Source organism: Pogona vitticeps, chromosome 5 (assembly GCF_051106095.1).
Source record: "Pogona vitticeps strain Pit_001003342236 chromosome 5, PviZW2.1, whole genome shotgun sequence".
In the NCBI taxonomy this organism is placed as follows: Eukaryota; Metazoa; Chordata; class Lepidosauria; order Squamata; family Agamidae; genus Pogona; species Pogona vitticeps.
In genome coordinates, this window is record NC_135787.1 from 98,852,353 (window position 1) to 98,873,677 (window position 21,325).

General features: G+C 38.7%; 1 protein-coding gene across 3 annotated transcripts; it reads left to right on the plus strand.

Annotated features, from left to right (window-relative positions):
• Positions 1-745: 745 nt before the first annotated feature.
• On the plus strand, positions 746-21,109 carry LOC110074966 (uncharacterized). 3 transcript variants are annotated; one of them, XM_020785757.3, is made up of 4 exons: positions 746-12,161; positions 18,522-19,167; positions 19,787-19,843; positions 19,924-21,109. In XM_020785757.3, exons 2-4 carry the CDS (start codon positions 18,735-18,737, stop codon positions 20,178-20,180), a joined length of 747 nt encoding a protein of 248 aa, XP_020641416.3. In that variant the 5' UTR covers positions 746-12,161; positions 18,522-18,734; the 3' UTR covers positions 20,181-21,109. The 3 variants fall into 3 exon arrangements, with proteins under 3 accessions (XP_020641416.3, XP_020641415.3, XP_020641418.3); XM_020785756.3 differs by lacking the exon at positions 746-12,161 and adding an exon at positions 12,654-12,762; XM_020785759.3 differs by lacking the exon at positions 746-12,161 and adding an exon at positions 12,654-12,758.
• Positions 21,110-21,325: the final 216 nt, after the last annotated feature.

Here is a 21,325-nt window from a genome sequence, read left to right on the forward strand (position 1 = left end):
TAAAGGGATCAAACGTAGAGCAAAGACAACGGATGGACAGGCACATTTCTCGAGAAGGACGTTTTATGCTGAAATGAATGAGACATGCTTACTTATTCTCATGTAGATTTGCACCGCCTTGAAATATTAAGGACTGAAGTGTAGATGTGAGGCTGAAACATGACTAACTGGGCTGAAATATTCCAAAAGGGTTCTAATTCAATTCAATTCAATTCAATTCAATTCAATTCTATTCTATTCTATTCTATTCTATTCTATTCTTTCTTTCTTTCTTTCTTTCTTTCTTTCTTTCTTTCTTTCTTTCTTTCTTTCTTTCTTTCTTTCTTTCTTTCTTTCTTTCTTTCTTTCTTTCTTTCTTTCTTTCAAATCAATTTAAAACGAAGTGATGGACAAGTGTTTAGATTCAAGACAGGTATCTGTAATAAAAATATGATCTTTAAACATTTCACTGCGAATATGCCCCTTTGGCTATAGTAGGATGCAACTGTGTAGACTCGCCTAAAATTGGATTGCCAGTCTGTTGTAGTAAAGACAAGACTAAGGGGCATCTGTAAAAGTAGGACTAGGTAAAAGCTGCAATGGAAAGGGGACTTCTTTACAAAAATGCATGCCAAAAGCTGTGGGATGCGCTGGACAAACATCCAAACAGTATTTTAGAGCTCAAACCTAATGAATGTTGCTCTTTCATTAACTCTTTACAGTATTACCCAATAATCTGCAGTCATGAAGCACAGTGGTCCAGAACTGCGGCAACTTCCAGGTTCACAACACGTGGGTGTGGCTAAGTGAGACAGATGCAGCAAGTCACAAATCATTTGCAGAAACAAAATTCCAGTGCCCATTCCGGGTTTGGGGGAAAAAAACAGCCTGGAACAGCAACGTTCAAGTAGGCTGGCCCATCCATGTTCACCAAACCCATCCAGCTAGAGGGGGACTGACAGAGCAAGCCACAAAATGTCCTTGGGATCCACATTGCTGTATTGCAAAAAGAAGAAGAAAAGTCAAGTCCAGGATGGTGCCTTCTGAGTAGACCAGTCCAACCAAATTCATCAGACGTGTACTTGTTTGGACAAAATGTTTTTGAGTTATGATTTCTTTTAAAAAGTAAAACTCTGCTCGCCTTGTGCAGACACCAGCAACCTTCTGTGTCTGCAAATTTAAAACAGATCAAATCCATTGAAAAGACATCATCATCATTGTCATCATGCTTACCAACTGATTTATATATTTGTTTTACTGGCTGCAGTCCTGTTGCTCAACCTGTGCAACTCAAACTTGCTTATCTTGGCACAGAATAATCCCAGCCACTTTTTTATTTGGAAGGAATCCTGGCATCCTAATACTAACTTTGAAAATAGCCATTTCAAAGGGAGGCTACTTCTTATAAATGCCAGCATTCTAAATATAAATATAAACAAGCTCGAGAGGCAAGGGAAATCTGAACTTTTGATCCTGCCAGTCAGGACCAAATTAAATGATTATCATGGGGGAAACTTTGTGACTCCTTCCTAGCCTAACAGACACTAAAAAGAGTTTATATTTCTGGTGTAAAATATTTAAAAATATATTTTTTAAAACGGAGAATTCAGAAGCTTACTCGTCTGAACTGTGAAATTACTAATTTTTGGTTTGTGGCTGATGGTAGTCTGCCTTGACATTAGCAGAGCTTGGATTCCTAATCTTCCCATCTTGTCCCTATACCATTGTTGGGTAATTAAGGAAAAACTTCTAAAGATGGTTTGTGTCATGAAGTCACTTCTCATGTGTGACTATATATGTTACTGACTGCCAATTTCCATTGTTACTCTGCTCAGACCTTGCAAACCAAGAGCATCTCGTATGTATTAGGCTGTTCTCACTTCCTGCTGCCCCTCCCCTTCCTAGCAATATTATCTCTTCCAGTAACATTACACAGATCTGAATAAGAAAAAAGGAGGTTAAATGAAGGAATCATTTCCTATTCAGAAAAAAGCAGAAAAGTCAAAGAGAAGGTAGGTGCCCATGAGTGTAAAGTACAGGGATTCCAACTGAAACTAAACACCAGGGGGAATGTAAAATAAGAAGATTTCAGTGGGAACAGCAAGATGATCCTCTATTCCTCCAACCTCATCATGCTGGCTCTAATATCTCAACTGGAAAATGCCCAAATGAACCTTGTTCTCTTCTTACCTTGACAGCTGACCTTGCTAAACAGTGGGAAATGCAGGACAGGTACAGTATAAGAAGAAATAGTAGTTGAATGGGTGTTCTTTATCCTGCCGTTCATTCTCCTCTATCCCAGGAAATTTAATTCCATGAACTCTACAGTATTTAGCAGCTCTTTTGACAGTCTGCACAAAAAAGAAAGGTATACCAGTGGAGTTGATTATCAAATTACCGCACTTTGAAAAATAATTATAATCTGATTGGTTGGTTAGCTGATTGACTGAGAAAAGCAAAATAATCACTTGCACAGTTGTAATCCATCTCAGCTACTAATCATACGTTTCTCTTTTGAATAACCAAAGAAATAAAATGACCTATATGTTTTACTTCTGTTTCTTAAAGATCTGACAGGACTGATGTGGCTAGCAATAAAGCAATTAAAATGTTGGGAGAAAATCTGGTTCCAGAGCTGCACACATTTTTTTTTACTCATAGTTCCTGGCTAACTAAGTCACATTTGCAACCATCAGCATGCAAAGCCAATGCCTATCACTCAGATTATCTTCCCCTTTAATTATGTCTCCTGGAAACAGAAACCAGCCAATGAGACATGGCAGGGAGTTCAAGAGAAAGGAGTCAAAATGCCAAAGTTCCATGTGCCAAAGTTCAGAGGATTCAAAAGATACTCCAGGAGTCATTTGGGTTCAAAATCAGAGAGGATTCTCAAGCCACAGCAACTTAGGTGAAAGTAAGAAGTTAGGAGTTATTGTGAAGAGAAAGGAAGCTATATCTTAAAAGTATGAGGAACTTAATGATATGGAAGGGTCTAATTAGTTATTCTGTGAAAAGAAGACCCCATTACAACCTTACATACTAGCAGATTCTAGTTTAGGGAGAGATAATTTTTCACTAATCAAGTAAAATCATATGAATACATAATAATATATTTTTCTGCCCTCCCTCCTTTCCCACACCCCACCCAGCATTTTATCTAGAACTAGGACAGTAAAGCAGAACTATGGGGGAGAGGACTCAAAATGCTGATTTTTTTAATGCTAATAAAAAGTGTTTAGTCCCTATATCTAATCAAGGAAGGGGGAGCTCCCGCCCTCTCTCTTACTCACATACAAATGAGCTGATATCTAAGCAGAGATCCTTTATATGCTCGCTTCAAGCGAAAGTACCGTAGGTGAAGGAATGGGGCTAGCAGTAAGTCAAATAAGTGGACAGGCTTGCAGATGTTAAGGATCTTTAGATCAAATTGATGTGGTTATGGGACTGATTGGATGACTTCCAAAGATATACTGTTTGGATGCTCCAAAACTCAGAAGCTTCTCTAAGCTATGCCTGGAATGGAATCAAAAAGGTTGGTATTTCAGAATGTACACCAGAATGCCCCCACTTCAAATTAGAATAATAGAATCATGAAGTTGGAAGGGACCTATAAGGCCATCAAGTCCAGCCCTTTGCTCAGTGCAGGAATGGCAGAAAGGGTGAGGCTAGCATTTTTCCCTTCTCATGTGCTTACTTGTACCTTATATTTAATTGAATTAGGCTCTGTCAAGTCATTTCTGATTTATAGGAAGCATTTCCCGGATTTTCTAGGTACATTGTGCTCAGAGAGGTTTACCAGTCCTTCCTTCTGGTGACACTCTGCCCAAGGCTCCATAGGTTGCCTGCTATCCCAGGAGGCATATTGGGGAATTGTATTCCCAGCCCCCAATTCTGCAAACCACTGAGATTTGTAAGCCCTGAATAATTCTTCATTTGTCGATGAGCTCATTTCAAAGTGTTGGGTCCCTTCTGTGCCATTGTCTCCATATGCTTAGTGCAGCTGTGATTCAAAGAAGCACCTACTTTCCTGAAATAAAGAGCTAAAAATTGATTATGGAGGGTCTGTATCAGCATGGACCATCCTTTGGCAGACAACCGGTTCCAACCCTCCAGCATAGTCTAAGACTTGCACTGACATCTCCCCTCCAAGCAGTAGTGTGTTGGTTCCCTTCTTCCAAGCAACATGGAATCATGATTTGTCTTCCCAGAAAACCCTCCATCACAAGAGGGCATTATGGAATGTTGTCACTGTCTTTATTCATTCATTCATTCATTCATTCCATTCATTCTCTTTTTAGGCCACCTTTCTCCCCATGAAAGGACTCAAGATGGCTCACCATGTTAAAACAGGTAGAATTAAAAACACAATAAATTATACATTAAATAGGAATGTTCCACAAGTGGGATGTGGTAAGCCTATTAGGACCTGCCATTATAGAACAAGGAAAAATATATGAACCACTTTGCTCAAATTGTCCTCTAACCTGGATCTATGTGTTGCTTCTGGCCCTGGAGGGAGAGTTAAAACTTCATGGCTAAAGGTTCAGTACTTCTTCTTCCTTTTTCAAGCATCTTATTGCTAAATACAATGACATCTAAAGACCTTTAACAATAGGATATTTTGGAAGTCTCAAATTCATAGGATCACCATGAATCAGAAATGACTTGACTGTACATAACAATGATGTCAACTCAATGTCAGGAATCAGAAGATCCCACAAATTATTCAAAGATTATCAGAGAAGCTATAATGGGTACAATGATGTGCTGGGTCAAAATCTATCCTCCACGGATCTTCTTCTCCTGTGAAGGAATGTTGTGTTTTTCTGCTGCATTCTCAGAATGTTATAGCGTGTCTTTCAGAATTTATGTTGGTGGCACGGGACAGGATTGGACAGGACTGTTACTACATTCAATGAAAATTCTACCAACCTTTGGTCCTCCTTTGAGGAAAATGCAAACCAAAAATGTCAAAAAATATCTATCATTATATATCAAAACAAAATTAGACGACTATAGTGGGGAAAGTGCAAAATAAATTTTCAGCTCAGCACAAATATGAAGTTGATCACAGGGTGTTTCTAGGGCCTGTATGTCATGAATTTGAGGCATGTGACATACTTCCTCATGCCATCTTCTCTTATTTAACATCTGCACAAGTTAAAAGGATTTGAGTACCATTCATGACATGCAAAGGTATCATCAAGGATAAGCAAAGGAAAGAATTGTCTGACCAACAAAATGTCAAGAACAGATGGCAAAAATATGCAGCAAAACTGTATGCCACCAAGAAAGAGGGGCAACATCAAATAAGGAGAAGGAACTAGAACCAGAACTAGCTATTCTTGATAAAGAGGTAATGTGAGCAGTGAACTAACTGCCAAATAACAAAACTCCAGGGATCTATAACATCCGTTAGAATTGCTGAAGCCTGTACAACAGCAATTATTAGAATCTTGTGCCAGAAAAATTGGGAAACCAATGCATGGCCACAAAACTGAGAAGTATCAGTGTTTATTCCATTACCAAAAAATGCGGGGATTCAAAGGATTGATCTAATAACCTCATGTTTGTTCTAATCTCTTACACTAGTAAGATCTTAATGAAAATTATACAACACCTGGAACCAATCATTGAAAGGGAACTGCCAGATGTCCAAGCTGGTTTCTTTCGGGGTCATGGCACCCATGATCACATTGCAAATGTTAGATGAATAATGGAAAAATGTTAGGAACATTTTTTTTTAAAAAAAAACCCTACATATGCTTCATCAATTATAGAAAAGCTTTCGACTGTGCTGACCATGACAAACTATGGCAAGCCTTAGAAGACATTGGGGCACCACTACATTTGGTGAAGTTGGTGAAAACGCTTCTATGAAAATCAGGAAGCCATGGACACACTTGACTGGTTTAAGATTGAGAAAGGTGTGTGGCAAAGTTACATGGTTTCACCTTTCATATTCAACTTGTGTGCTGAAGTGATCCTCAGAAAGCAGGAGTTAGAAGAAGAAAAAATTGGGGTAAAGTTGGTGGAAGAAACCTTTGGTATGCAGATGACAGAGCCCTCTTCTCAGAAACCTAGAAAGCTCTGACATACCTGATTATGAAACTGAAGAAAGTGAGAAGTTTGGCCTCTTTTTAAATATTAAAAAGACCAAATTCATGACAACTGAAAAGAATCGAAACATCAGAATAATAATTGGTGGGGAGGAGGTTGAATGTGTGGAAGAATTCATCTTTCTAGGTTCACTGGTCAATTAAAATGACAATTGCAGCCAAGAAATAAAACGTTGAACCATGCTAGGTCGCAGAGCAATAATGGATATGAACCAAACATAGAAAAATAAGGCTTGTGCATTTCATGGACTGTAAAGATAATAAAGAAGTGCTGATGTTCATAAAACCGGACATGTCGCTAGTAAGCAAAATAACAAAACTTAGTTGTTTCAGCCATGTCATGCGATCAGCATCATTGGAGAAAGACGTTATGCTCAGAATAGTCAGTGGTAAAAGACGAGGACACCAGAGAAGGCATTGGTTGGATGTAATCAAAGTGGACACAGGCCAAAATATACAGCAGCTGAAAGAAGCTGTACAAGATCGGAAATCATGGAGGGAGCTGGCTCATAAAATCACCAAAAATCAGATATAACTGAATTGATAATTTGATTAGATAATATAGGGGTGCAGTTATGTAATTTTGCTTCCATTTTGCCTTATACTGTATCACAAAATGCTAGTTGAAATATATTAAATATGAATCATTTTTAATTAATAAATTATATTGTAGTATTATATTTAAAATGTTAAAGTCTCATATTTAAAGTACATTCAGTTATATTCAGTAATATTTCAATCATATATTTACTGTATATTAGTGTTCTGTCATTAAAGCTATTATTAAATCAGTCAAGCTAATGTTAAATTAATACACTGTATCAGTCTCATCTGTGTGCATTTTCTAGCACTGACATCTTGTGGTTCATCTTGGTACTCCACCTCAAACTGACACAGGCCCTGTGCCTCAGGAACCTTAGCTGATCACCATTTCCTTATACTGTAATACAGCGCTACATGAAGACTGCTAAAGTTCTGAGATTTTTCAGTTCTTCTACCTAACCAACCCATGCTAGAAGACTACCATTTTTAAAAATATCCTCACCTTCAACTGATTTGAGTATAACAAAGGACCGCCTTCCCCATACAAACTTTGGTTGGACTACAATTAAACCATTTTAAAAATTAAACTCTAGGTGTACAAAAAGGCTTTGTTATCAAGATCACAGCTCATAAAGAAAGGGGATTTGGCTATAAACCCTTCAGTTTTATTTGTTTATTTTTAGTCATGCATCTATTTCGTTTCTGCATTCCGCCCCGCCCCCTGCCCCCCAGGTTTCTGAGGGAAGAAATTGAACTGGTACTATTTGTGACTAGGGATAGATGGTGGTAAAGGTTCCCCTTGACATTTAGTCCAGTCGTGTCCGACTCTAGAGTGCGGTGCTCATCCCCGTCTCCAAGCCATAGAGCCAGCGTTTGTCCGTAGACAGTTTCCGTGGTCATGTGGCCAGTGCGACTAGACACAGCATACCATTATCAACTGCTAGGTTGGCAGGAGCTGGGACAAGCGACGGGATAGATGGTAGTTTCACCTTATTTTTTCACCAAACTTTTCAACGGGCACAAAATGTGAATTCAAGAGAAAGTGAAATTGGTGGATTTGCCTGTCCCTGTTTGTGACAGGGACAAAATGATACATTTTGCTGCCTGAGATGAAAGAAAGGATGTCCCTCCCTACTCTGAGATGGGAGGAAGAAGAAATGTGAGGTTGAAAGAAGAGATATGTTCTCTTGGTGAGGGAATTGGAAGCATAAAAATAAATCCACTGTGAGTGAGGTAATACAAATTAATCTACTGTTAAATAGTTACAACCACATACCAAAATGTATGTCTTATAATACAGCCACAGAACCTTTTATAGCTTTCTTTCAGATTTTATATATAAAATCTGAAGGAAAGCTATAAAAGTTTCTGTGACTGTATTATAAGACATACGTTTTGGTATGTGGTTGTACTTATTTAACTGTGTGTGTGAGTGAGTGAGTGAGTGAGTGAGTGTGTGTATGTGTGTGTGTAACACATACAATCCATTCAAAATAACATAATAGAAATTATAATACAATCATAATAAACTTCTTATTAATAGATTCTTATACATTCATCTGTGTATGTACAGTATTAGCATCCTCCCTTTATTTACCTCGGACTGTTGCATGGCACATTATCCAGCTTTTATATCTGGCTTACACCACTTCAGCTGACCAGCACAGTCCAGCCAATTGCTCACGTTACTCTATTTTTTGATTCAGTATCAGAGAGCAACAAGGGGAGCCATAGCTACATAACATTATCTTGTTTTATTTCTCCCCTGTATAGTCTAACCTAGAAGTTCTTAAACTTTTCTTTACCATGGAGCCCCTTTAAATGTATGTTGTTGTCACGTGTGATAGAACCCACACCTATTTTGTTCAGCAGCAACAGAGGAAATGTGATTGGCTGGAAGGACAACCAATCCGGAGGTGCCAACAGGTGGTATATAAACCAAGGGAGGTTTTGAGAGTTGACCGGAGAGAGTTTACAAGGAGGAGTTAAATTGTATCAAAAAAAGGAGGCTAGTTTCAAATTGCACAATGTAACATAATTTATTTTGTACCAGAGGGAGCTGGTTCTGGCCTAGAAAAGTTGAAACATATTATAAATCTAACTTCAAACTAAAGAATGTGCGTTTTAAATGTTGTTCTAATTAAATAAAGAACTTCTATCTTTTAATTTAAAACCGCTTCGCTTACTGATTTGGACTTAAGGCAAGCCTAAGTAAAATAAAGGTCAGTTTAAAATGATTAGCCAGGTTGGGCTGGTGACATATTTGGTGGCAGCATTGTGTGATCTGACAAATCCTGCTCTCTCTTCTACAAAGTAAATTATGTTACATCCCAAACCACCGAGACTAAACTCAAGATTTAAAACTCTAAAGTGCATCAAATATTTATTTAAAGTATCTCGTGAAGAAGGGAGAAATAAATTAATCTGTTAACACACACACTTCTATTAAAATATTTTATTGGAATGATTCCAGACAAATTTAAAATTATAATAATTTTATCACATTGACACTGACTCTCTCTTCCCACTACTTCTGCGCAGTAACAAGAAATGTCACATGCTTCCTCTCAGCCACTCACCATCATTCACTTGCATGTTCGCACTGTGTGCAGAAATATCGAACAGTTATTTGCTATCGAACAGTTATTTTCATAACCAATTTTTCCTTTTGTTTGTTTTTAATAGAGGAGCTAGGTTAGAAAAGCCAAGTTTGCCCAAACAAGCAAAGGAAAATAGGATTTTGTTCTATGTTTCCTTTTTGCTTTCATTCATTATTTAACTGCAAAATATCATAACAATTCTTCAAGCCTTTGTGGGCCCCCTGTGAGGATATTATGGCTCCCTGAGGGGTCTGCAGACCATAGGTTAAGAAGCGAGGGTCTAAACCAATTGGTCCACTTTTTCACTCAGCGTGACCATCCATATTCTATTCAGGTATCTTTGCAAAGAGAAATCTTGAGCGTATTTCCAGCACCAAGCAATCTCATTTTGTGTGCTCCTATTAAGAATCATCACCAATTCTTTATTTGAAAAATTTCCATTTCCTCCAGTAAATAATGAGAACAATAATAAAGTTTCATTTGGGATTATTTTATGATTTGTTATTATTTTAAACAATCAGTTACTTCATCCTAGAATGCAGACAAACTATCTAAATGTGCTCTAATGCTCCTTTCTATCCACACTTCTTCCAGCACAATTCCGGTGTCTCTCTATTGATTCTGTGTATTTCTGTACGACATAAGTACCACCTATGAACTACTTTTAACATATTTTCTTTAGATGTTGCTGATACCAATTTGTACGGTTAAGTGGTCCAAATTTTTGTCCAAATGTTTTTTGGTATGTTGATATTTAAATTTGTTTCCCAAACCTTCTTAAGTCCCGTAGTGGTACCATATTCATTGTCAACAATCTTTTGAAAATTAATAAAATTAATCCTTTTTTCTTTTTGTTATTGCTTTCTATATAGTGATTTTCCAACTCTGTTTGTGGTCTCTTAGGGCCTGACCTCTTACACAGTTGAGTTGAAAAATTTCTTATCTGAATTAATTGTAACCAGTTAGCTACTACTGTGTAGTTTTTTCTTGTAACTGTCTGGTTTTAATTGGTTTTCCTTATACAAATAAATCTCTAATTCTATGCATTCTTATTTCCCCCCAGTGCTTAAACTGTAAATATTTATCCTGAGATTTAAAATGGGGGTGTTTTAGACAAGGGCATACAGGGGATATTGGGTTGGTAAGCAGTTTTCATATACCTATGGCATTGATTCTATGTTAAAAGGGTTTTGTAATTGAATCATTTTTCTCGTCAGTCTGGTTGTATATAAGTATAAATTTGATTTGATTTCCCTTCTGCTTCCATTTTAACCTACTTAGAGGTTTTCTTTTCTTTTATAAACTTAACAACTTGAGCTATTTGAAAGTCTTCATAGTATTTTAATAAATGCAATGTGGTTAATTCTTCTTTTGCACATAGTCAATATATTATAGTATTTATAACTCCTAGCATTTCCTGCAAAGTTTTTTCTTTTTAACCATGATTTTATCTGACATGGCTAGGCCCTTGGATTTAGTTAGTCAAGTTAAAAACAAAATGTATTTTTCCTTTAACAATGTTATCCCCCATGGCCTGGAAATCTTTCAGTGCTATGTACATTTTGAAAGCTGCGCTATCTCCAAAATGATAAGTTATAAAAACAAAGCAGGTAATACACCAAAAGCTAACTGAGGCAGACCCATGTTAGAATAAATGGGTCAGTCTGTCTCTCTTACGACAGCTCTGCTTCTATCCACCTCTTAAGTATGTTGCTTAATTTAAACTTGAAATAATTTGTTTGAGGATATCTCATTTTGAGATAGATAGATAGAGAGAGAGAGAGAGAGAACACACCAGTTTCTACCGGATTCCTCACCCCTTTCTCTACCAAACAATCAGTTTCTAAAGGATTCTCCTCCCTTACTTATGCCTATGTTTTGATGTTGGTGGAGGATTTCTTTGAATTCGTAAATAAAATAAGTGAGCAGCTTTCTAAATATATATGTCCACAAGGTTTAAACCATTAGGAGGATATTTGAAGGTGACTATTAAGATCAAGCTTTGTGCCCATCAGCTGCATCTCAACGATGGTGTACGACTGATCTATTTATCAGTCTCACCTATGTTGTAGGATCTAGACATGATTTATGTGACTTGTTAGCATTTAGAACTAAGAAAAGCTAAGTATCAGCCAGTGCCCCCCCCTTTTTTTTTTTGAAAGTCTGCTACAGACAGGGTGTGATTTTAAGCTTGACTGTTCTGGTGAGTCTATTCTGAGAACAGAAACAAACATTACAGATAGGAGTTGTCCGTCCACAAAGCATGTTAATAGAGAACTGTGACTGAGGCAATCTTTTGCACTTTTAAAAAATCTGATCACACATTAAGACAAAAGTAAATCTCTTTCTCTTTACAACATTATCCCTTCGGGCAACACAAATCTTTCAGTGCTACAGTGCAACAGACATCACACATACTGTACAAACAAAGCCATGCTACTTGAGCCTTTATGATTATATTAGGAAGCTTTCTTCTTCAATTAATGATTACAATTTTGGCCTGAGATAAAGGTAGAAAGTTCTTATCCTACTATCATTGTCTATGTAGACAAGTATTTAACATGTTAACGGCAATAGACCAGAACCAACAGTAGCAAAAGAAAATATATCTTCTTAAAATTAAGGAGAAATTTGGAAGAATAATTTAAATATAACTATTTATAAATCAATTATATAAAACCCCAAATATAAAATTAGGCATATGGCAACACTAAAAATATTGAATAACAAAGGTCTCTTACAACACCATGATCCATGGTGAAAATGCTGTAGTACACAGCTGTTTGAAACATTGCAGAGAAACCTGTTACTGCAGGTGGAGCTCATTTGAGCAGCCCAGTTATATGAACAACTGTAGAAAGAATTGTGATCTTCTTGAACCCACAAGTGAAGACTGACACCCTGCCTTTGCAATAAATAGGTAAGGATTTATTTAGATCTGCAGCATGTTCACATCTTATGGATCTCTGTGCTCCATATTCATATGTTTGGACTCTTTCTTCTCTTCCTAACCCAGAGTTGCTTTTCCTATTTTGGGGCTTTGCTCTGTTACTTCCCTACACCCATAGAATCAGCCTATAGAATCATAGAATAGTCGTAGGGTTGGAAGGGACTTTGGAGGTCTTCTAGTCCAACCCTCTGCCCAGGGAAGGAGACCTCATACCATCCCGGACAGGTGGCCGTCCAATCTTTTCTTGAAAACCTCCAGTGATGTGGCACCTACAACATTGGGAGGCAAGCTGTTCCACTGCTTAATGGCTCTCACCATCAGGAAATTCCTCCTTATTTCCAGATAGGATATCCCTCTGATGAGTTTCCCCTCCAAACTAAGCAGTGCATCTTAAAGAGATATCAGCAGGGCTGCATCAAAGAACAGGTGGAGTGAAGCATAAATTTTATATGGAACATGATTCCCTTGATTGGCTTCTGCTGGAAAGGAAGAGAGGAACAGCCATGTATATAAAAACCTATAAGAGTGGTAAAGGCCATGTCCATGTGAGGAGTTTGGAGAAACTGGGTTGGTAAGCAGCTCTTTTCCCCTAAGACTGGGAAAATGTAGGGTTCTGAGGACCAACACTGGAGTTTCTGTGCCTTAAAATTTCCTCTTTCTTTCTCCTCCCCCCACCCCCAGTTAAGAGCAATTCCTATGCTTTCACTGTGTGTTTGAGTAATTGTTACATCCTGCTCAGTCCTATTTTTAAAAAAGCAGTTGCAGTGTAGCCTAATTCAGGGTTCTATGGGTACAGTATGTGAATCTTTCCCAAGAAACCGGTATTATTTGCAGAATTGTGGTTTGATTTATTTCCTTGCTGTTTTGCAGGAGACCTTCCTCTTTTCAAGTGAAACTTTGGAATACCCCATGTGCACACAAAACAAGGAAACTGGCTTGACTTGACCTGTTACTGGCACTGTTACTAGGACCTGTCTTTGAAATGTCTTATCAGTTACCTTGTTCTGTGAAAAAGTACAAAATTACAGTTTCAGACCTTGCGATAGGTGACCGTGGTGATAATTCTAGCTTTTCTAAGTTGTGAGTTATGATTGTATTTAATATTTTGTCCTCTACTTATAAACTATATGACTTTCACTATATAACGTAAAATAGACACATACATCTCCTTCACAGATTGCTGCCTTGTCATGGCAAAGGGATTGAGTAATTCAGAGAAGCTATGGGCTATGCCGTGCAGGGACACCCAAGACGGACAGGTCATAGTGGAGAGTTCTGACTAAACGCGATCCACCTAGAGCAGGAACTGGCAAGCCACTTCAGTATCTTTGCCAAGAAAACCCCATGAACAGAAACAAAAGGCTAAAAGATATGACACTGAAAGATGAGCCCCTCAGGTCGGAAGACGTCCAACATGTTACTAAGGAAGAGCGGAGGACAAATATAAGTAGCTCCAGAACTAATAAAGTGGTTGGGCCAAAGCTGAAAGGACACTCAGCTGGGGACGTGCCAGGAAGTGAAAAGAAAGTCTGATGCTGCAAATAAAAATACTGCATAGGAACCAGGAATGTAAGATCTATGAACTTTGGGAAGCTGGATGTGGTCAAACAGGAGATGGCAAGAATAAACCTTGATATCCTGGGCGTCAATGAACTAAAATGGACAGGAATGGGTGAATTCATTTCAGTTGATTATCATATTTACTATTGTGGGCAAGAATCCCATAGAAGAATTGGAGTAGCCCTGACAGTCAACAAAAGAGTGGGAAAAGCTGTACTGGGATACAATCTCAAAAATGATAGAATGATTTCATTATGAATCCAAGGCAGACCTTTCAACATCACAGTAATCCACGTTTATGCACCAACCACCCATACTGAAGAGGCTGAAATTGACCATTTCTCTGAAGACTTACAACACCTTCTAGAACTGACACCAAAGAAAGATATTCTTCTCATTATAGGGGATTGGAATGCTAAAGTAGGGAGTCAAGAAATAAAGGGAACAACAGGTAAGTTTGCCCTTGGAGTTCAAAATGAAACAGAGTAAAGGCTAATAGAATTTTGTCAAGAGAACAAGCTGGTCATCACAGACACTCTTTTCCAACAACACAACCCTACACATGGACATCACCAGATGGGCAATACTGAAATCAGATTGATTATGTTCTCTGCAGCCAAAGATGGAGAAGCTCTATACAGTCAACAGGAACAAGACCTGGAGCTGATTGTGGCTCTGATCATCAGCTTCTCATAGCAAAATTCAAGCTTAAACTGAAGCAGGAAAAACCACTGGGCTAATCAGGTATAATCTAAACACAATCTCTTATGAATACACAGTGGAAGTGAAGAACAGATTTAAGGAACTAGATTTGGTAGAAAGAGAGCCTGAAGAACTATGGGTGGAGGCTCGTAACATTGTACAGGAGGCAACAACAAAAACCATCCCAAAGAAAAGGAAATGCAGGAAAACGAAGTGGCTGTCCAATGAGGCCTTACAAATAGCAGAGAAGAGAAGGGAAACAAAAATGCAAGGGAGACAGGGAAAGTTACAGAAAATTGAATGCAGACTTCCAAAGAATAGCAAGGAGAGACAAGAGGGCCTTCTTAAATGAACAGTGCAAAGATATAGCGGAAAATAATAGAAAAGGAAAAACAGAGATCTATTGAAGAAAATTGGAGATATTAAAGGAACATTTTGTGCAAAGATGGATAAAGGACAAAAATGGGAGGGACCTCATAGAAGGAGAAGACATAAGGAAGAGGTGGCAAGAATACACAGAGGAATTATACCAGAAAGATCTGGATGTCCTGGACAACCCAGATAGTGTGGTTGCTGACCTTGAGCCAGACATCCTGGAGATGAAGTCAAGTGGGCCTTAGAAAGCATGGCTAACAACACGGCCAGTGGAGGTGATGGCATTCCAGTGGAACTATTTAAAATCTTAAAAGATGATGCTGTTAAGGTGCTACACTCAATATGCCAGCAAGTTTGGAAAACTCAACAGTGGCCAGAGGGTTGAAAAAAATTGGTCTACATCCCAATCCCAAAGAAGGGCAGTGCCAAAGAATGCTCCAACTACCGTACAATTGCACTTATTTCACACACTAGCAAGGTTATGCTCAAAATCCTCCAAGGTAGGCTTCAGCAGTGTATGGACCAAGAATTCCAAGAAGCACAAGTTGGATTTTGAAGGGGCAGAGAAACTAGAGACCAAATTACTAACATGTGCTGGATTATGAAGAAAGCCAGAGAGTTCCAGAAAAACATCTGCTTCTGCTTCTTTGACAGCGCAAAGCCTTTGACTGTGTGGACCACAGCAAACTATGGCAAGTTCTTAAAGAAATGGCAGTGCCTGACCACCTTATATATCTCCTGAGAAACCGGTACGTGGGACAGGAAGCAACAGTTAGAACTGTATATGGAACAACTGATTGGTTCAAATTTGGGAAAGGAGTACAACAAGGCTGTATATTATCTCCCTGCTTATTTAACTTATATGCAGAATACATCATGTGAAAGGCAGGACTGGATGAATCCCAAACTGGAATTAAGATTGCGGGAAGAAACATCAACAACCTTAGATATGCAGATGATACTACTCTGATGCCAGAAAGTGAAGAGGAATTAAAGGACCTCTTAATAAGGGTGAAAGAGGAGAGCGCAAAAAATGGTCTGAAGCTCAACATCAAAAAAATAAGATCATGGCCAGTGGTCCCATCACCTCCTGGCAAATAGAAGGGGAAGATAAGGAGGCAGTGATAGATTTTACCTTCTTGGGTTCCATGATCGCTTCAGATGGTGACAGCAGCCATGAAATTAAAAGACACCTGCTTCTTGGGAGGAGAATGATGACAAATCTTGACAGCATCTTAAAAAGCAGAGACATCACATTGCCGACAAAAGTCTGAATAGTCAAAGCTATGAATTTTCTAGTAGTTTTATATAAAAGTGAGAGCTGGACCATAAAGAAAGCTGACCACTGAAGAACTGATGCTTTTGAATTGTGGTGCTCGAGGAGACTCTTGAGAGTTCCCTGGACTGCAAAGAGAACAAACCTATCCATTCTGAAGGAAATCAACCCTGAGTGCTCACTGGAAGGACAGATCCTGAAGCTGAGCTCCAATACTTTGGCCATCTCATAAGAAGAGAAGACTCCCTGGAAAATTCCCTGATGTTGGGAAAGACTGAAGGCAAGAGGAGAAGGGGACGACACAGGATGAGATGGCTGGACAGTGTCATCGAAGCTACCAACATGAATTTGACCCAAATCCAGGAGGCAGTGGAAGATAGGAGGGCCTGGCATGCTCTAATCCATGGGGTCATGGTGAGTTGGACACAACTTAAGGACTAAACAACAACAAAAAGACACATACACATCCCTCTAAACTGGTGAGAAAGCAGTTGAAATGCCTGAAAGAGCTTGCTGTATTGGATTCTTGACTTCCTGGTAGGGCTGTGGTGCATCCAGCAATAGTGGTGTGAGCATTTACATCAGGGATCAGGAAATATGGTATTCAATATGTTTTTGGACTTCAGTTCCCATGATGCTTCTCCACATTTTGTTATACTGGTTAGAGTTGTGAGTTTTAGTCCAAGAACATCTGTAACGACAGATTCCTACCCCTGATTTATATTATGCCTGATATATAGGTGCTAAAAATCTAAAATGGCCATGTAATATAAGATGATTTGCCCATGAGGCAGTTGAGTTAATAACAGCTAATTCTTTTCTTCTCCAAGGAATAGGGTTAAATAGAACACAGGATCCAAGTGTTCAGGCGAGAGAATATGTATGCTTTAGAAATTGTCAAGAAAAGTTTTATAGAGGATGCAGAAGGTGAAGGAATCCTCAGAAGATCCTAAAAAATTGAATTTGTAGGTTTGCAGCACTATATGAAGCATTGGGGTTCAGCTGTAGAGATTTAGGCAACTCAGAAAAAGCATTTATTTGGTTGGGCTGCAAAGTAGCTTGAAGACTTTTAACAATTTGGTACTGCTTACATTCATCTCAACAGATGATACCAACACTTGTATATCATGGTCTTAAACACAATCACTCAGCAGAAATACAGTACTGTTCCTTTATTTTAAAAAATCCTTGCATATAACTGCAGGAAATGCTGCTTGTTCCTTACTCTGCATCTAAGAATAATAAATATCTGTATAGTGATATAATATACACATGTTGTTATGTTTGAGGATTGCAGAGTTTCCTTGTGTGTGATGATGCTTTGCTGGAGGGTATAGGAAAACAAGCATTTGGTTTTGACTCTTGACACAAAATTAGATGATTTTCCAGAACCTACTCCATGTGGCTGACTTGGTCTCTACCTTCCCTGCCCTGTAAAGATTGTGACTGATAATTAAATGTCCTTGACAGATTTGACAAAGCAGTACAGTGTAAAAGAACAGTTTGGGCAATACCTTTATTACCTGTATTAAATATTGAAGGCAGGATCTCTCGTTTAAAAGAAATTACAAAATGCAACCCTGTAAAATCAGCTTAAAATAGTAGGTTAGCATACGAAGTAAGACACAGCCAGATTAAGGGTATTACTCAGTGGCTGGTGGAAGATGCTGTTCTCAATTTGGGGCTGTCCTTCTTGGGGGGGGTGGCAAATCTCTCTGTTTTGGTTGGCTATTCAGAACACGTTCCGCAAAACAGAATTGTTTGGTCCTTACACATAGTCTGAAAACAGATTTACTAGACCACTCAAATCTCTCAGACTGGCAAATGTTCAAATCCCGCAGAACTCACTATCAGGCTGGGCATTATAGAGCTGAGTTTGTGGTGCAGAAGAAACAAAATTGTCTATTGAAATTGAGAAGGCCATGAAATCTACTTATTTCAAGCTGATTTTAACAAGATGACAGATTCCATTTTGGAACTTATTTTTTAAAAAAGGCTGCCCTTGATATCTGGCCATGATGATTTGGGGAATGTTTCTGTTTCTTATGTACCCCGCCACACCCAGGTTCTGTAATGGCCAGCCTGATCCGAAGTCCAACACCTGTTTGTGAGATTCCAGTGGTCATCTACCCTTGTTTTTGGACTGAGTGCAACGGCTGCATAGCATTTTGTGTTTGTGTGTGAATAAGCCATTTCACTTTTCTGTTTGCTCAGGCATGTCTACCTGCAACAGCTCTTCTTTATATTTATTTCTGTTTCTTTCTGTTAGTGAGCTCTGCTTGCTCTACCTGTTTGAAAGCTGCCTCTGTGGATGGGCCCAACCAAGTACTGGTTAGGACAGGAATGTATTCTCTCCCCCAACCTCCCCTAAGCATATGGAACTCACAATAGGAATCTTTCTTTTTCTTTTACTCCAGTGACTTCAAGCATTGCCAGGGGGGAATCAAGAACAGTGTTGAAGAAAAATGTAATGTGGACGTTCCTGAACACAGGATACATTTTGAAAACAATCCATTAATGTTTATAGGAATTGGAAGCAGAAGCAGAAGCACAACAGTAAAATTGCCAGCCAAGCAAACAGGTCCAAAATATTAAAAGTTTTCATTAATCACCCAAAGGTCCAAGCAAGAATGAAGTCCTGTAAGTGTGCTGAATGTGGGAAAAGCTTTAAAGAAAAAAATGCCTTTGTGAAACACCTGAAGATCCATTCGGGAGAGAGACCGTACATATGCTTGATCTGTGGGAAAAACTTCACTAAGAAGTCAAGCCTTGTAATTCATCAGCGAATCCATAGCAGATCAAAACCTTTTGCCTGTAATGACTGTGGGAAAACATTTGGTCAAAAATCAAACCTCCTGATCCACAATAAAACCCACATATTGAAGAAAGTTAATAACAGCAAAAGCCTAACTTGTGTCTCTAAGCACCCAGGCCGTAGTGAAAGGCAAAGAGCAGAGAAATCATACAGGTGTCCAGAGTGCAAGAAGACGTTTGTCCTACACAAAAATTTAATTAAGCACCAGAAAATCCATGCCAGAGTGATGCCACAAAGTCCTGAAATGGGTATAAATAGATCTTTGACTTTAAAGAAGGAACGCTGTTCACGTGTGTTGGTGTTGTATAGGCAGGGAAGAGATGGTAATGGGTTAAAATGGTGCCTCTCCCCAGATTTCTAACTTTTGTTTGTTTGCTTTTTTAATGGTCATATACTAAATATATAAAACCTCTATGTGGTTTTGGTTGCTTTCAGTGACATGTCAGATTAAAAATCTCAGTCAGATGTTTATGGAATAGCCGAGTCTTTAATGAGGACTTCACCAAAAGGAATTCGTAAATGGAGAGAGAGGTTGTGGGGATTGTGAACAGAAATCCCCACAAGGCCTCCTTCCTCTCCACAAGAGGTTTTCTGGCCTTTTGTTTGTCTTTATAGACAAAATATGGTTGTACGCTGCCTATGTTGAGTGTTACAGGGAAAGTGATTTCAGATACTGCTGTTTAACATTGCGTTTGAAGAAGTGTACAAATAATAGAACTCCTTTCATTTCAATGATGCAGAAAGTGGATTGTGTTAAGGTGCTGCCACACATTTTCTCAGGAGCTGATGTGAACTAGTTGCCGTCATGTGTTCATTCTGAGGATTTTTGAAGCTTGACTTTGTACTCTTTCCCTTCCATGCCTCCAGTAGGTCTGCCTGTTCAACAGAAAACAGAGGATTGTTCTGGGCTAATCCTCCAGGAATGTAAGTGTGGGGGAAATCTTACAGGCTTGGAGGGCAGTGAGGTTATTCATAGGAAATAATAATTTTCTCTTTCAAAACAGTGAGAAAGATGAGAGAGAATGTGGACATGCTTCTCCTCAACCAGCAGAGTCAGCTCCATGTTCTGCAAGAGATTCAGAAGCAGCTTGGCATCCTTATTCCTGGCAATGACCTCATAAACTCAAATGTATATAGCCTGGGCCGTTTGCTAGCTCAGCAAGCTGCAGCAATGGGATCCACATCTTTTCCTCTCCTCCTCCACCCAAGTAACCTCCTTCCAGAAAGTGCACGGCCTTTCTCCTCTCGTGCTTCATCTTAATCTGAAATTCCTTTGACATAGTATTTAGCTGCCTTGTACCTATATAGGGACCTTCTACACACTTTCTGAAACATGCACCATATGTACTGATTTCTTCTTATGTGATGGGCTAGAATCCTGTTTGGCAAAGTGGAAGGACTCTGTAAGCGGAGAGCTCCTCATTCTGCTCCTTGCAACCTCCATCTTGCATTTTGACAAGCTAGATATTGCCCCAGTGAAGGGAGTGGGACTTTCCCAATGCACAGGAGGATAGTGCAAGACCCTCTCGCACAACCTCGTAGACAATAAACTGTGCAAGCCAAGAGAGATTGCTGGCTCAGAACAACAAAAAGATTTTGGCTATGAATTTGGGCATGTAATGCTACAGCCCAACCCAATTACTTTTTAAAAAATAACAAGAAGTGAGATTAATTCCATTGATTTTAAATTACGGTTTTGAAATACATTTACACTATCATGTGGGTCAGTTTGAATGTCACAGGATTATTCAGTTTGATTTAGACTTGGCTTCCTGGAGCCACTTCTTATACCTCTCTGTTTATGATTAAATCACTTAGATTATGGATCTTTCTAAATTTGGAATCAATCTGTACAGTGTATTAATACAGGACCAGATTTTATTTCTTTTAATGCATGTTTAGGTTGGTGATTGTTAAATCAACAAATTTCCTTCCTGAGTAGCACAGAAAATAGAAACGATGAGCAAGATGTAAGGCAATGTAATTAAAAGGGATGTTTACAACTAGAGATGAGGGTATTTGTATTCATATATGAAGATGAATACCCCCATCTCTATAACACCATGGAAGAAGTCTGTATGTGTTATCCACTGGTTCAGATAAATGTGTATCTGTAACCCTGATTTAATTTTAACTTTACTTGTATCAGTCACAGAGCACTAAATAAATGTGGTATTGAATCTTTAATAATTTTGTTCACTGAAGTACTTTGTTGAATTCTCTTGAGAACTGTCACACCAAAGCAAAGCACATCCAAAAACATCACACACTGACATATTGGTCTTATTCTCTTGACAGTAGAAACCATATTGGGGCATAATAGTATGTAATAGATACCCAGTGCAATACAGTGGATAGAGTGACTGGCTAGGACTCAGGAGCCCTGGGTTCAAGTCCCCACTCAGC